The 17,625-nt window shown below is 42.3% G+C and overlaps 2 protein-coding genes across 3 annotated transcripts; both read right to left on the bottom strand.

Moving 5' to 3' along the window:
- Window positions 1-552: 552 nt before the first annotated feature.
- Window positions 553-11,312, bottom strand: l3mbtl1b (L3MBTL histone methyl-lysine binding protein 1b). 2 transcript variants are annotated; one of them, XM_048260229.1, is made up of 21 exons: window positions 11,242-11,312; window positions 8,792-8,902; window positions 8,526-8,691; window positions 8,257-8,386; window positions 7,610-7,718; window positions 7,429-7,480; window positions 7,193-7,287; window positions 6,974-7,078; window positions 6,697-6,832; window positions 6,469-6,560; window positions 6,112-6,264; window positions 5,145-5,220; window positions 4,912-4,997; window positions 4,557-4,667; window positions 4,170-4,284; window positions 2,878-2,977; window positions 2,474-2,701; window positions 2,331-2,392; window positions 1,973-2,118; window positions 1,431-1,493; window positions 553-1,342 (listed from the first exon to the last, which is right to left on the bottom strand). In XM_048260229.1, exons 2-21 carry the CDS (start codon window positions 8,900-8,902, stop codon window positions 1,214-1,216), a joined length of 2,265 nt encoding a protein of 754 aa, XP_048116186.1. In that variant the 5' UTR covers window positions 11,242-11,312; the 3' UTR covers window positions 553-1,213. The 2 variants fall into 2 exon arrangements, with proteins under 2 accessions (XP_048116186.1, XP_048116185.1); XM_048260228.1 differs by lacking the exon at window positions 11,242-11,312 and adding an exon at window positions 10,700-10,801.
- A 147-nt stretch (window positions 11,313-11,459) lies between these two features.
- sgk2b (serum/glucocorticoid regulated kinase 2b) lies at window positions 11,460-17,194 on the bottom strand. Its single transcript, XM_048260239.1, has 12 exons — window positions 16,692-17,194; window positions 16,438-16,513; window positions 15,326-15,374; window positions 14,073-14,101; window positions 13,928-13,985; window positions 13,722-13,805; window positions 13,465-13,596; window positions 13,233-13,345; window positions 12,888-13,107; window positions 12,617-12,763; window positions 12,232-12,321; window positions 11,460-12,148 (listed from the first exon to the last, which is right to left on the bottom strand). The coding sequence occupies exons 1-12, from the start codon at window positions 16,756-16,758 to the stop codon at window positions 11,990-11,992; spliced, it is 1,224 nt and encodes a 407-aa protein (XP_048116196.1). The 5' UTR covers window positions 16,759-17,194; the 3' UTR covers window positions 11,460-11,989.
- Window positions 17,195-17,625: the final 431 nt, after the last annotated feature.

Consider the following 17,625-nt stretch of genomic DNA (forward strand, 5'->3'; position numbering starts at 1 on the left):
ATTGGTTATTTGCTGGAATTGTATTTATGCATACTTTTGACAGCTTTTTTTACTGAGCACAATTTCTAGCCTTGGACCCTAAATGTTTATAATTTTTCAGGTCTGGAAAACAGTCATTCAAAATACTTGCACAAGAACCCAATGAAGTTCCACAAGTTCCTCCATCGTATTTGGGTGCTGTATATGTCCATATGGATTAGTGACAAAGCATTTGTAAGATTCATACAAGGGGATCTAATGGCTTTGTATATTTAAGCTTTTGAGTAGATGACCATCGAGATGTTTGTGCATAATGAGTACACTCGAAGCTTAGAATGTTGCAGTGTTTCTTTTGCCTGATTAGTATGTTGAACTGACCTAATGGTCCCTTTTCTACATCAATTAAAGTGTCTTTCTTTTTTTTTCAAGGACAACTTTAATCATTTGGTCACCAAAGGCCAGCATGGCTCTCATCAAGGTGCAGAACATTATGACAAAAACCCATTTCAGATTTTTTTTTTAAATAAAACTTTCATACTGTTGAGCGTTTGTGCAAATGAAATATACCAAATGTGAATGGTCACACCATTTATTTCTGGAGTCCACTACCCCCAGCACAAACATCCACTTCAACTTCCTTTCCCTTAGCAAACAAACAACTTTTCCATTCCCATAGCAAGGTGCCAGTCACATTCATTCTATACACTAAAATGGCCCATTCACAATTCTGTACACTAAAAAGCCAATCAGATTCATGCTGTACAATTAAGAACCAATCTGAATCATTCTGTACACTATACAGCCAATCAGTCAATCTGTACACTATACAGGTGTTTGTTTTACAAATGTAATCTCATGTTTAAACCAACAAAACATTTCCTCCGTTCAATCTCCATGCACACACATGCCCACACATACACCACACACACACACACACACACACACACACACACACACACAGAGCACATGTCGAATATTAACATTACAGTTCAAGTAAAAGCTCTGTGCTGTTTGTTCTGGCCTCATACACTAATTAAAACAACGTCTTACAATTATAATTAAATTAGAGAATAATACCATTTGGACTGAAATGGCTTTTGCCTCAAAAACATTCTCTACAGGAAGACCTTTGTGTAACTCCTGCTCTGTGATTGGTGCAGACCGGTCCAGGTGCATGTGCTGGGTGCATGGCAGGTACGGGACAGGGCGTGGGGTTGGTGTTGGGAGCAGGGGGCTACTCCTCATCAGCACTCTTCAGCATCAGAATAGAGTTATAAATCTTAAGAGCGGGGCCAAGCTTGATGCTCAGGATCTTAACGATGTCTGATTGCGTGAGAAGCAGAAAGGCCTCTCCATCAATTTGCTATGGAAAAAAACACACAGAAATATGAACACCTCCCTTGAGCCACACACACACGCACACGCACACGCACACACAGTCTATCATTTACCTCATTCCTGAACGTAACAGCATGCTCCCGACACCCCGGCAATCCTCTGACAAAACCAGCTACCTATGAACACAACGCATACATGTGTTGGTGCTGATATTTCACTGGCTCTCAGTTACTCATGAGGCTTTATGAGCCTGGTTTGTTTGTATGTATAGTATGTATAAGTATATATACTTTTTTGATCCCGTGAGGGAAATTTGGTCTCTGCATTTAACCCAATCGGTGAATTAGTGAAACACAAACAGCACACAGTGTACACACAGTGAGGTGAAGCACACACTAATCCCGGCGCAGTGAGCTGCCTGCTACAACGGCGGCTCTCGGGGAGCAGTGAGGGGTTAGGTGCCTTGCTCAAGGGCACTTCAGCCGCAGCCCACTGGTCGGGACTCGAACCGGCAACACTTCGGTTACAAGTCCAGAGTGCTAACCAGTGGGCCACGACTGCCCAAAGTGGGCCACGGCTGCCCACTTTGTGTGTGTGTGTGTGTGTGTGTGTGTGTGTGTGTGTGTGTGTGTGTAAGATGGGTGTGAGAGTATACCTCCTCAGTACTCCATGATGATACACGTTTGGCAGTGAGCCCCAGCACTTCAGGTAGCAGTTTGCCATGCTTCTCCCAGCTCAGGTGCAGCCGTGGAGGCTCCCAGGCACAAAACACAGAGTCATGCAGGAACTGCTGCAGAGATTCTACACGCACACACGCACACAATCATGTAATCCTGTACACATTAACATGTAAATCCACTCTATGATGAAATGAGATGCTATTACACCACTTCCAAGAGCTTTCTAAAGATATCAAAATATACTATTTGAATTAGGGGTGTGTATCACAGCCATTATAGAAGGCGCGCGCACACACACGCACACACACACACACACACATAGCCTGTTCATACCTTTGCCATCCCCTTCCTGTTTCACCAGCTGTAGTTTTGCACACTTTATAGCAGTCAAAGACCTGTGAAGCAACATATCCTATGTCAGAGGCACACTCCTCATGAAATCATAGATCCAGATCCACCCACCCACTCCCACACACCTGGACGGCGAGGAGTGATTGTGGTTGCTGTTGGTGGCCTCAGGTGTGCTGGGTGGGAGCGTGGGGGTGTTGGGCTGTGTGGGGGTGTGGGGCTGAGCGTGCGGGTGGGGGTCGGCGCGGCGCAGCTTCTGAGGGCCGGAGATGGCCACGGGTCGCTCTCCACTCAACCGGTCAGGCAGCAGGGCGTCTCTGTTCATGTTCACGTCCGAGTATGGACAACTCACCGCCCTGACCAACACAGATGGAAAGATAGAAAAGGACATTTAAAACACAAGATGGTAAAAAGAAAATAAAGACCTTAAAAACAGGGGAATGAGGACAAAATAAACAGCAGACCTTACTTTTTCAAATATCCTACTTTGACCAACACACGTGTAGGTTTGCATAGTGTCATGATCACTCACGTGTAGTGTGTGCCGTATCGAGGGCCACGGATGTGTCCAACGCCATTGCATCCCACAGTGGGGCACCCCTGGCCTGGAAGAACTGGAGATTCTGACCCACCTACGATGCAAACACCACTGTCACTCCATCTTTGCTCCACTGATATTTGTAGTTTTTTACCCACAAATGATTTCATTAAAAGGTTGTATCAGCCCATTTCAGGCCCAAAAAAGGTCCAAACATAAATGATCACATTCATGTAATCTTTCCTAACGATCCGCTAGCTGCCTGCCCCATAAGCAGGCTGTCAAAAAAACGTCTCTGTAGGCAGCCTAGGCTCAGAGGTCTGTACACAAAAACAATTGCTACCAACAAGTGTTGGCAACCACTCAAAGGCAAAATAAAGTGTTCCAACCAATAACCGACGAGATGCGCGTTTAGGAGAGTTTCAATTGCACGGGGGGGAAGGGGAGGGAGTGAACAGAAGTGACGATACCCCGCCATCGCTGATACAACCTTTCATATATTTTTTCTCATCAAAGGTCCTTTTTGCTGAGAGGAGGGAGTATGTAAGTTAAGACTGATTCCTTGAGATAGTAAAAAACAGTGTTGGTGAATGTGCGATCTTAATGCCCAGCCATTGACTATTAGTCATTTCTCTTAATTGGTTCGAAGTAGCAGCCAGCATTAGATTCCAACCGTTAAAACTGGAACAGACCCCACTGGCTTGAACTGCCTCCTCCAGCCTCACACTTATATACACTTTACAACTGATCAAATGCTACTGCTTCTTTGGGTGGGCAGTGCATCTGCTGCGCAAACCTAGTTGCCTATTAAGGAAAGTAGGTTAGCCACAGTGTTACCTAATCTATCCTAACACTATTTTAATTTCACCTCATTACATTTTCTATGTATTATACCTGTGTTTGAGGCTTTTGTTGTCTGAATACTCAATCCGGAGGCTACTCCTATTTACCGTCTGAATGAGAACATAGTATGTATGCTTAGAAAATCGCTGTATCCCATTTGCATTAGTATTTGTGTGAACACCCATGATCCCATTGACCCATTGATCAATTTGACCCATAGACACCCACGATCTTGAGTTCAGCAGGCCTTGTGCTGTTTGTACATTCAGTTGTAGGTGGTGGATACAGGTTATTGAGAGTGGATGTTTACCAAGGATATAACAGAAGGTGCACGGCATCCAAGCTGTGTGTGTGGTGTGTGTAAAGGTTGTGTGTGTGTGTGTGTGTGTGTGTGTGGTTTATTTATTATTACCATATGGTAAAAGGGTATTGTTTTTTTGGACTCTGGGAATGTTGCAGAGGATGTCCTGTCTTCTGACACCATCCTACTGGGTGTAGGTCTGAACTGTCGGCATCCAACCAGTAATCGTACTCATCACCCCAACCATCAAAGTGTACCTACAAACACATCAGTCACATTTGAACAACCATGCTGCGTACTGTAGCTGTCAAAGTATATTTGGACTCACACACACGACTACTCAGTGGTCAACAACACATAAACTAATCAAGAAACACACATTTCATTAATGATTTAAGCCTGACTAAAAAGCCGATATAAAGCTTAATAATGTCAAAGTGCTACAACAGGCACAATCACAGGGCAAAAATGACATCTCAACACACTCCAGTCCACAGGGGCAACACAGCCTCCCCAGTTTCCCCCTGACCTTGACCCGGTGCTCTTCCGTGTCGGAGATGGTGGCCACGCGGATGAGCATGGAGTTCCTGCGGTCCACCGCCTCCAACTTCATGCCGGCCTGAAAGCCATGGGGCGGCCTCTGTAAGCACAGCCATCACAGGAGCACTTTAGCTGCACCCATCTTCTCTGACCGCTGATGTGTGCTGTGCGTGTGTGTTTATATGTGTGTGAGAATGTGGATGTGTGTGTGGATGTGTTCACCTGTTAAAACCCCATGGCCTTAGTAAGCAGAAACCAGAAGCTGACCCCTCGTGCCTGCATGTGTGTGTACTAGCGAGTGTGTATCAGTGTGTGTGTGTGTGTGTGTGTGTGTGTGTGTTTACCTGTTTAAAAGCCCTTGCAGGAGCTGCCTGTGTTCCTGTCTCCTCCAGGTATCGCTCCCATGAGAAGGACCGTGGATGCTTATATTCTGCAACAAACATGTGCGCACGAGCACAAACACACATAATGAGAACAGTTCAATTCAGATGAATTTGTGTGACTGAATAATTCGATGGCAACATGGTGGAGCCATCATGTGTTTGAACGATGGCAAAAGGGGAAGTGTGCATCTCACCTGCAGGCGTGGTCAAAGTCAGCTCTGCATCCTCACAAAACCCAACAGGATGGATGTACGGACTACTGGCATCACACCTAACCACAAACACACGTGGCACACTCACATTAGCAATGTACTAATTCATCAGTCAAGGCAAAACAAGTTTATTTATATAGCGCAATTCATACACAGGGGCTATTCAAAGTGCTTTACATTTAAAAAAGCAGATAATAGTAGGTAATAGTAAATAAAAGCCTAAAAAAGGCAACAGCTTAAAATATTTCAAAAGGTAAAGTACATAACAATTGAGTAATCAAAAGACAAAAACAAAGCACAGACTGCATTCAATGAACAGGAAGTGCACTTAATCAGTTAGTAGAATGCATCTGAGAACAGTTTGGTTTAGATTTGAAACTTGCTGTAGTTGGGAGTATTTTTTTAAGCTGAACCGCATAGTGGGTTTACCAACGCATATTTCTCCTGTGACCTGAGATGTCTGTAGGGGGTGTAATGCTGAAGCATGTCTGATAGGTAGTTAGGTCCTATCTCATTTAGTGATTTACAAACAATCAGTAGTACTTTAAAAGTAAATTCTGTGACTCACTGGAAGCCAGTACAGGGACTTAAGTATTGGAGTAATGTAGCCAGTTCTTTTTTTTTTCTTGTTCATAAAAACTCTAGCTGCTGCATTTGTATCACCTGAAGCTGTTTGATGGTCTTATTAGGAGGGCCTGTGAAAAGCCCATTGCAGTAACCAACCCTGCTGGAGATAAATGCATGAATGAGTTTCTCTAAATTATGTTATAACATAAGACTTCTAAGTTTGGCTATGTTTTGAGCTGGTAAAAAAGAATCAGATTAATACATGGCCACATGGCTTGTTCTCACACAGCAAGGGAAAAAAACTCTCACCACACTTCCACATGTGTGGGTAAACATATGTAAGCACGCACACCAACACATACACACACACACACACACACACCCAGTAATCATAGGTGTCCTCCCAGTTGTCAAAGTGAATGAGGAGCCGGTTGTCGACGACAGCGTTGATGGTTGCTACACAGATGAGGGTGGGGTTCTTCCTGTCCACTGCCTCCAGCTTCATTCCCGCACGGAATCCCGAGGGTGTCACTGACTGATCAACACCACAGAAACACACACCTCAGTCAAGGAGTGGGATTATCTGTGTTTGTGTGTTGTATTATTTATATCAAACATTACCCATCAGTTGACCGCTGTTAACCATACAATTTCAAAATAAGGGCAGTTTGTCTTTGTGTCTGAAGACCTTGTGACTTCCTACATCGTGACTTTCGGAAAAGTCCAGTGTATTCCTCACCGTATTGAGACTCTTGAACAGGTGTTTTGGAGCCAGTTGGCCTCTGCAATTCTTCACATATGTGCTCCAGTTAAACTCCCCCTCTCGGCAGCCTAAGGTAAACAAAGGCAACACATAGCACCTCACGTAGCAAAGCTCACCATGATGCGTTCATAATTCAACATCATGAGTATGTGGTGTGCGTTTTGGTGGGAGTCTGGATGTACATGTGTTGACGTGTACGCACACCTTTTGGGAGTAAAAGTTTCAGGCTTGATTTCTCACACCAGCCCGGAGGCTTTACGTCCCAGGAGTCAGCGTTCACCCAGAAGTCATAGCACTCTGGGTAGCCATCGAAATGTAACCGCATCCTGTAGCCCTGCACCTGAGGAGAGAGCATTGCAGAAAGAAAGAGGCGGACACTTAAGAGTCTGTTATTACACGCAGACGTTCTGCATCCAAGTCTGAAACACAACAGCTACATGCAACCTCCCACAGAATTGCTGAATGAGCTATGGTTGGTTACCTCAGCAACGGTCAGCACACAGAACAGGGAAGGGTGCACAGGGTCAAGTCCCTCCAGCTTCATGCCCACCTTGAAACTGTTCCTGCTCTGAGGGAACGACTGGTGCTGTACACAGAAAACACACAAACAAGTTCATCATGGAGCCATCTGGATATTTCCTGGTCAAGGGAATGTGTAGTTAAAACGCCATCTACTGTCAGAGACTAGGCGCTACAGTACCTCTTTGAAGAGCTTGAGTGGTGCAGCAATGGCCCTCTCCTCCTCTAGGTAGGCCTGCCAGCTCCAGGTCCGCTTCTTTGCAGGGGCTGCCGTTACTATGGCAACAACAAAAAAAACACACCTCATCACTAAGGCAAAATAAACAGCTTTCACTCAGTCTGAGCGAAATCACTTTCTCCTTGAGTGGATTATGTGTAAGTGTATGCCTATGCTGTTTGTGTGCCTATGCTGTTTACCCAGTCTAGCCAGTTTAGCTGCTCTCCTTCCTTTACAGGCTTTCAGCTTCTCCTAAAAGTGCAACGGGTGGATCAACAAAGACAGAGAAACACAGTTACTTTATGAAAAGGTTTAAGTTGGCTTACCTCAAACAGCATTCACAACCTTCTGGTAAGATGGACAGATGTGTGTTTCAAGTACCTCTTCCTCCTCTTGGTTCTCATCCTCCTCATCATCTGATTCCATGAACATCTTCCTTTTCCTCCTCACTCTCTTCCCCAGGATCTCACCCACCTCGCCTGGAGTGGACCTACACACACACACACACACACACACACACACACACACACACACACACACACACACACACACACACAATTTCTTGATAACTGGTGCATATACAGTACAAGTTACTGATTATCTTCAATGGGTATTTTCTATCCCAACTGGTATTTATGTAAGGAGAAATACATCATATGTTGTATATTCTTCCAGTGAACAATGTATGCCATTGAAGAGAGAAAGTAACAGATCACAGTTCAGATTGGAAAATTCAAATCAATCAGCAAGAACTAGCAGAAATCTATCCAACTTGGGATAAACTAAAACTAATCAAGGCAACTGTACAAGTATATCAGTGAGCAAACTGCTGCTGTTTTGAAGACAAAAGGAGAACACACCAAATGTTGTTTCAACTTTTTTGCTTACTGCACCTAGTCCGTTCTCATTTGGTAAGAGATGTAATCATTTTGAAAGCATCCTCACATTACAGCATTTGTCCACAGGGGCCTAAAAATTCCCTACTGTTCTGTATCCCATGTGTATGTGTCAGCTAAGCGTCTGTGTACCTGCCACTGGTGGGCTGCACACACGTAACACTGCAGAACTTGCCCTGCAGGAAGGTGTTGAGAGCTCCAGTCACACCACATGACCTGCAGCTGCCCTGCTCAGCACTGGGGTCCTCCTCAGAGGCAGCAGCTGCGTAGGTGGATACATGTGGGAAATGCAGACACATTCAGTTCTTCTATTACATGTGTGTATATCAATGTGTGTGTGTGTGTGTGTGTGTCTGTGTGGATGCAAATGATACATGTGAGTGTGTACCAGTGTTCCTGACCTTCAGAGCGTCCCTGGCGTCCTGACTGAGATGGTGCCAATGACTTTTGGGCATCCGACGGGGCTTGACTGGTGGATGTTGTCACTGATTGGTTCGTCTCCTCCTCTTGCTCTTTTGTGTCTGTCTCCGTCACAATCTCCAGAGTGTCAAACTCTGTCATGCGAAACTGCAGGAGTGAGAGAGAAGCCAGGCAGCAGTCACTCACCATCACCATCAGAACTCACACACAAATAGAGCTGACCAGGTGCTGAAGCCAAAGGGTTTACCCTGATGTCACTGCCTGGCAGAGTGGCAATGCCATCCTTCCAATCAAGTGCTGACATCATATCGAAATCTGCCCCTGGAGTTGGGCCATCACTAGGAGGTGTGTCGGTCATCTTGTAAAAGATACAAGACAAGAGCATGATTAACACAACTGCCTACCTCCTACATGCCTACTATGCTAAGGGCCCCTGACAGAACATAAAGCACGCATCATGACAAACTAATAGCTAAATAATTTCTTTCAAATCTGGCCATAGGCTAATTCCCTTGTCATTTCAAAATATTAAGACATTCATTCACATTATACAAACTACATCCTGATCCTTCTCCTATTCGTTCACCATCCTGTAATAATTGATTGCATAGGGGTAAATGGCACGCACAAATATTTGGGGTGGTGACTAAGTGAAGACTTCAAACAAAGGGGGATACAAAGGCGCACACTCCTACAATAACGCAATCTTTTATTGTTTCGGCGATGCGACATTTGGTCGTTTTCTTTTTTTGAACTTGACTATCAAGCCTTCAATTGGTTGATACCTTACACGATAAATTACAAAAATGCATTGTATAACAGTCCATAAATATGGAAGGGTGAGACAGGCTAGTGTTAACAATTGAGTCTATTAAAATGCGATCAGATGTTTGTCACTTTCGATTCAGTCGATTCCCCGCAACTCCAACTTGTAAAATAACCGTGCATGTTGGAACCACCAGGGGGCGACTAGCTCAGATCAGGATTACAACGGGAGGACTTAAATACGCATCCAAACAGTGTTTTATTTGTTTCTAAGCAACATGTTGTAAAAGTATAAATACATTTTGGCACCTTACGTCCACAAAGCACAGTTATGTCACTAGTAGCACTGAGAAATGTCACTGTCACAAGTTAGACGAAGAAGTTGGGTTTTTCCATGTTTTGAAAGATTCTCCAAAAAACAAGAATACTGTCTAGTGTAGATCGATAGTGTGGTATAATAAGCATCATATTTCAATGACAACGTGTTTTCCAGGATGAATGTCAGAGTTTGCGTGTGTTTTAATGGAAATACGTGCGATTACACTGTAATAACGTTACCGTTCTCTCGCTTGTTTGTTATCCGATTTGTTAATTGCGAGATACTGGCAGTTCACACAAGTATTGCCAAGAATATTGTTTCATTAACACACCACCTGCAATGTGTTTGTTTCCAACCCTCAGTGACGAGTCCGAGTTTATTCTGACCATGAATAAAGTGTAGTGCACGAGCGCCCATTATTAGCATTCGACTGATACAAAATGGCGGAGTGTAGGAAGAGGCCGCCGACACATTAAACTATATCCTTAAAATAAGTTATTTCGGTAAATAAACCTTTTACAACCGATAATAATAATAACCTGCAACATATACATAGTGGTTTTCCGCAATTCAATGTTTTCCTCGCTATTCACAAATTCCCGAATGTTACTTTCTCCTTGTCACGGAATGTCGTTAGCAGATTAGCTTGCAATGCTATCCTTGGTTGTGGTTAGCACTGCAGTTCTATTCAAACGGCTGACCGGCTAGCAACTGCATGTTCTAGCTTCAGATAAGTAGCTAGCTTGCAGACGACAATAGGAAAATAATGAACTTTTGAGTTTTTCAGAACATACTACCTGTTTACATGTATACTTCAAGGTAGCTGACATTTGCAAGAAAGCAAAGACACCACCTCCCTTATTTTAAATCTGCATGAAAATAATGAAATGCTTGCTTTTAATTTCTTCAACACAAACTCCTTTCTAATTTATATTATGAATTTCACCGGCTGCAGAAATAAATAGCTACATTTACATCTTGCCGAACATACATTGCTTAATTCAAAGCTGGTATTGTTCGGCTAATTAAGTGACAATTGACAAAGTAATATTAGTAAATTATGGAACTCACCTCGCTTCTCTTGTAACTCTTATTTAGAGCTAGGGAGTATGCGAATATTGCGCATGCGCGGTATGTGCCTAATGCCAACTTCAGAGTCTTCTCTCAACTTTGGCGCAACTGTCGGTGGCAGATTGGTGAAATCGACAGTTACCCACCTGACTGAAGTGAACTACAGTAATAAATAATTAAGTCTGTCGTACATTTCAGCTTCAACTTTGCTAAGCATTAGGTGCATGTTTTGTTGCATAATACACTCTACTTCGGAAACAATCCAGGTTAGGCTACTCTCGATGTGGGCTAGCGTATAGGCTACGTCATGCAATTTCATCGGCCATACCATACAATCAACTTATTTTCAACCACATATTTGGTTAATAATCGGCCCGCTCTGAGAGGATTTATCTTTGCGGTTTACGTAGGCCATGTCATGTTTTGTCGGCTTGATGACGTTAAAGATGCATTTTCTAGCCAACAACATAACAAGAGAACCTGAGAATGTGCCCAGGCTGGCCAGTATTTTCAAGCAAAACACCTTGTAAACCTTTTTTTACCTCTTATTTCTGAGAGACAAATAGTATTCAACACCATGCCACAGGTCAGGATAATAATGCGTGGGCGTAGGTAGGCTATCGGCTACTGTCACTGTCAGCTCCCATTCCTTTCCCTGTTAGTTACTATTTATGGCCACAGGATGGCAGTAGAACGCCACAAAAGTCAGTGCCGTTAAGTGCAAACTGCAGACGTGATTTGTTGAAGAATGAAACAGATATTAATGAGAAACAGACATTTATTATGTAGGCCTAACCTAAAATATTCATTGTACTCTGTAATGATGAAAAGTATAATATAATTCCACCCAATTCATTTACAGTGAGACAAAAACCTTTGTAGTTTTCCATTTTCTCATAGCTGCTGCCAAACAATTAAGACATTGCAATATGGGAGACACCTTTTTTAAAAAATGTAACTTCAGTAGTGGTTCCCTATATAATTTCACTGACTGGTAAATGTAAAACAATAAATAAAATAAGAAAATGTGTAGATACATTTTACAGTCATTTGGTCCAAGGGATTTACCTTAGAGGAAACCTATATCTTAAAGGCGTCACATTTTTCAACAAAGAACTGACAGATGAAATACTAGCTCAGTATTTGCTTGGTTCAAGAAAAATTAGAACATTCTAAATCTATCTATCTTGAGGTGAGATATAAAAAAATGCATTCATAGCATATTGAAACAATGCTGATGATCCTTTGCAATGATGCTCGAACTTCCATGAGTAAAGAAACCCTTGTGAATCAGCATTGGCTGAACTGAGTGGAGACAGCAGGACCATTGTCACTGGTGAAGCTGAAGCCAGGAAATGCTAGCCCTGACCCTTCACAGGCACCAAGTGAGGGTGGAACCGGTAACTGTGTGAATTCAGGGTCAAAGTTCACCAGGTCAACAGGCCCTGACTGTAACAAAACAAATGGACATGTTGGAAAACAAAAACAAAAACAAATAAAATGGCACAAATTCTAAAACTGCCAATGCTTACCAGGGATGGTCTAAAAGGAGGCCGCACTTTCTTTTCCACAAGTTCAGTCCAATTAATAGAGGAGAAGAATGGGTGACATTCTAACTCTGCCTACAGGAGGAAGGATGAAAACAGTTATGTTTGCTACTTATCGCCCCTGGCGGCATCATATGTGCTGAGCTTATTAAACTGTGCCACAGTATAACTGATTATACTGATATAACTCATTTGAATAACTAGTGCATTTGATGGAGCTTAGCTTCTGGAGCAAGGTTCTTAACTCACTACCTTCAAGCCCCAAAGACGAAAGACCACCAGCTACATCCAGCTCATTTCAGCATACCCACCAGATCTTGTTTCTCTGTCTGCAGTGTATGGTGTGATGGACACCTCAGTGTTTGCTTACCAGGTTCTGCAGCCTCTTCCGAGGATCCTTCTCCAGTAGCCTTTGCAGCAGGTCTCTGGCAGGTTTGGAGATCCCAGGACTCAAAAGGAGTGGCTGATGAAGGATATTCTTCAACATCCTAGAACGGGACTCACTGAAAAATGGAGGCTGCAGAAAGAAAGAGAGGAAATCAAAGTTTTTTTAACATACTAATTGCCCCGAGTGCATCGGTCTGCATGTATATGAATTTACATTTAAACATATTTCTATAATGGTGTAAAAGAGTTTGCACCTGGCCGTAGACCATCTCATGAAGCACCACACCAAGTGCCCACCAGTCAGTAGTGCGATCATATTCCCTTTGCTCCAGCACCTCAGGGGGCAGGTATTCAGGTGTTCCACAGAATGTCCCGGTCCGACCTTCCCGGTCTACTCCCTCTTTACACAAGCCAAAGTCTGTCAGTAGGATATGGCCAGATCTGTCCAACAAAACATTTTCCAGCTTCAGGTCCCTGGTGTGGAGGTAAGAAACAAAAAGCAGTTTGTAGTGCTGTTTAGAATGAATTTACAAAAACATTTACAACAAAAACAAAAATGTACAACAAAAATATATGTGTGCAGTAGTTTGTGTGTGTACCTATAGATGATATCTAGGGCATGTAGATATCCCAGTGCACTTGCAATTTCAGCAGCGTAGAATCGAGCTCTGGGCTCCAAAAACACACGCTCTTGCTGTAGATGATAGAAGAGCTGCCAACACACACACAAACACAAAGTATTACTTATGCGATCTGTTGGATTCCATGCCCTATTCCTAAATGAGAAGTCAGTTCCTATAAGGGTGGACATGCTGAGTGTGACTGTATTACCTCTCCTCCACTGGCATAGTCAAGCACAAAGTAGAGTTTGTCACTGGTCTGAAAGCAGTAGTGGAGTCTGACCAGGAAAGGGTGATTGAGGGTCCGCAATAGAACACTGCGCTCACACATGATATGGCCCTGCTGCATAGTACACACACGCATATATATGATCAAAACAAAGCCCTACACACACACACACACTCACACACTCATCACACAAACTCTACATAGACAACCACTTGAAAGTCACAAATAATCATACTTACTTCTTTTCTCTGCAGAATGGGGTGCTTCTGTAGAACCTTCACAGCATAATAGTTCTTACTCTCCTTTTGCCTGGCCAATAGAACCTTTGATTGGGAAGGAAATATATACAGTATTATCCTTCCGATATGAAATCCTGGTTATCAGCAAGAAATCAGTTAGGTTTTTGTGGGGTGAGGTAAGCTGTAATAATGAGTGAGACTTTTACCTTTCCAAAGCTTCCAGTCCCAATCACCTTCAAGTAATCAAAATCTGCAGCCGTCACCCTATATAAGCAACAAAGAAACGCTGTGATTATGACTGTCTGGGTGCAAGCACATGCACTTCCGACTCTCCCTTTCTCTTTTACTTACTTGTGTGGTGAAGCGCCTCTGAAACATAGCTGTGGATGAAATGGGAAAACAATGGATTAGAACAGAGTTTGATGGATTTATGTGTCTCATATCTGCTCTAGTTTCCAAATCTGTGTTTCTCAGAAGAGTTGATACTAAGTGATTGGTTGACTATTTTGATACTAAGTGATTGGTGGACTATTTTGATACTAAGTGATTGGTGGACTATTTTGATACTAAGTGATTGGTTGACTATTTTGATACTAAGTGATTGGTTGATACTAAGTGATTGGTTGACTATTTTGATACTAAGTGATTGGTTGATACTAAGTGATTGGTTGACTATTTTGATACTAAGTGATTGGTTGACTATTTTGATACTAAGTGATTGGTTGATACTAAGTGATTGGTGGACTATTTTGATACTAAGTGATTGGTGGACTATTTTAATACTAAGTGATTGGTTGACTATTTTGATACTAAGTGATTGGTTGATACTAAGTGATTGGTTGACACTAAGTGATTGGTTGACTATTTTGATACTAAGGGATTGGTTGACTATTTTGATACTAAGTGATTGGTTGATACTAAGTGATTGGTTGACTATTTTGATACTAAGTGATTGGTTGATACGAAGTGATTGGTGGACTATTTTGATACTAAGTGATTGGTGGACTATTTTAATACTAAGTGATTGGTTGACTATTTTGATACTAAGTGATTGGTTGATACTAAGTGATTGGTTGACACTAAGTGATTGGTTGACTATTTTGATACTAAGGGATTGGTTGACTATTTTGATACTAAGTGATTGGTTGATACTAAGTGATTGGTTGACTATTTTGATACTAAGTGATTGGTTGATACTAAGTGATTGGTTGACACAAAGTGATTGGTTGACTATTTTGACACTAAGTGATGGTTGACTATTTTGACACTAAGTGATTGGTTGATACTAAGTGATTGGTTGACACTAAGTGATTGGTTGACTATTTTGACACTAAGTGATTGGTTGACTATTTTGACACTAAGTGATTGGTTGACTATTTTGACACTAAATGATTGGTTGATACTAAGTGATTGGTTGACACTAAGTGATTGGTTGACTATTTTGATACTAAGTGATTGGTGGACTATTTTGATACTAAGTGATTGGTGGACTATTTTGATACTAAGTGATTGGTTGACTATTTTGCTACTAAGTGATTGGTTGACTATTTTGACACTAAGTGATTGGTTGACTATTTTGCGCTTGCACCTTTCCTACTACTTACTTCGTCAGCTGCATCCTCCTCCGGCCTGAGAAACCCATTAGAGTCAAAACTGGAGAAAGCAGAGCAAAGTAAAATTTTACAAAAAAGTCAACAAATTGAGCAGATTGGCAGATTATTGCACCAGGTTCCAAAAAAACAAACATGTACCTGTACTGGTACTTCACAAAATTAAAGTCCTATAGTTCTCTCTGTGAATGCAAGAGAGATATTTATTGAGGCTCACAGGCATTAATATCAGATTTGCAGCTTCTTATTTGACTGGAAGACTAGCCGTCTACACGTAGTGCTGGCAAAAGAGCTGCCACAAATTGAATTTTCGAAGGATGACTGAATGGGTGTTTAAAAGGCCTTCAGCAGGGGTGGCACCATTCACACACTCCGCCCAGAGGTCAGACTTCAGACTTCCCTATGTGGTTTTCACGCCAGTGGGTCAGTTTATACAACTGAAAAAAGTGTTGATAGTGTATCACCTCCCAGAATTTTTTACACACTGCCTACCTAACACAAAATCCAAGCCTGAGCATTGAAGGATATTCGGCTACCTAACACAAAATCCAAGCCTGAGCATTGAAGGATATTCGGCTTACTCTGGTTTTATGGGCTTATTTTAATGACAAGCATCCTCCATGAGCATTTTCATTATTGAAGTGTACAGTAGGAAATTCACAGTAGCCTTAAAATATTACTTGGTTGTTGATGTCTATGTAACAGTAGAGGAAACATCTATGACACCAAATTAACCCTACAGCTGCCTGCCAGTCTTTCCACTGACATCACATACCCACGTAGCCGAGTATCGACATGGCCTACATTTAGGCTATTTAAATGCTCTCTGTCTGTAAATTCTAACAAAAGTCAAATGTCATTAATAACCCAAAGCTATGTTTAAGTGACAAAAATATTTCCACACAATGACGTCCCATGATTAAAAACTCAGCATTTTAGCAGCATTTTAGGCAAGAGGCTTGGGAATTCTTATTTTTCGATAGCCTACGACTGAAATTGTAAAATAGGCAAATCTGTAATTGTTTAGTACATTATTAGGCTATGACCTGGTGATCATCCATAATCATGGTGTAGCCTAACTGACAGAGTCTGACACGGCAACTCACCGCCGATATATCTTCGGACTGGCCACAAGCTTCAGCATCAAGTCACTTGCGAGGGCTTTCCTCTCTTTAATTAGGGCTTAAAGACAAACAGACATGCCACAAGGTTGCATAATAAACCAGTCTGATTAGAAACTAATAGCCTACAATCAAAGTATCTCTGTTCACAGAAGGGGTGCAAAGATCAAGCTTATATATAAACCGCCTATAATTCTAATGAAATGTATTTTGATAAATCATTCTCTAGTTTAGCCTACCTGAAAATTGTGACATCAAGCCCTTCATCTTCGCGTAGGTCACGGGACTTTTTAGGTTTTTTACCATGTCTGAAGCCTAATGTCTTGCCCTACAAGAGCAAAGATTGCCTTCCGCGAAATCCCAGGGTCTGCAATGCAATGTTAGAGGTGCGCTCTTATCCAGCCGATTCTGGTTCAAGGCTCCGGCTATTTTTTGCAAGACACGTGGTCAACTGTGCGGAGACCCGTCACACTATTCGAGACCTCAGAGGTACATAAATATTAATTAACTTTGAATCCAATCGTGTCTCTATGGAATAGGGTTGGGCTCTGATGTAGCTAGACCATCTTGTGTGGTGGTCACGCTGTTTCGTTCACTTTTTATAAAGACAAAGAGTAATTGAAGAATTTCAGGAAATGTGACAAACTTTCCTCAACGACAACCAGGCTATTTTTAGCCTAAAGGAGTTTGTGGATCAGTTGCAGGCTGGACATTTTTTTTTGTTTTGCCTCGTTTAAACTTTAGCCTAGGCCTACATACAATTTTTTCCCCCGACGCATTCCACTGTCTCCACATGAAGGTAGAAGTTCTAGACTTGCCTCTTTTGATGTGATTTAGGCTTTAGTGGGTTACATAACGGAAATGCCAACCTGTCACCGCGGAGACAGAGTCGAATTGCTTACACCGCCCCCCATACACACACACACACACACACACCACCACATGCGCACACGTGCGTGCACACACCAACAGCTTCACATATTCTCTCACTGAATATGTCACATTACAGGTCATTGATTCAATGCCAAAACATAACCCAATTCTTGAATTTCCCCTAGGGATCAATAAAGTATCTATCTATCTATCTATCTATCTTTCTATATAGAAGTAGATGGGAGAGGGAGAGAGTACCTTAAATAACTTCTGACCTTTGAGTGACATGATGTTGAAAAT

This window comes from Alosa alosa, chromosome 13, assembly GCF_017589495.1.
Source record: "Alosa alosa isolate M-15738 ecotype Scorff River chromosome 13, AALO_Geno_1.1, whole genome shotgun sequence".
In the NCBI taxonomy this organism is placed as follows: domain Eukaryota; kingdom Metazoa; phylum Chordata; class Actinopteri; order Clupeiformes; family Clupeidae; genus Alosa; species Alosa alosa.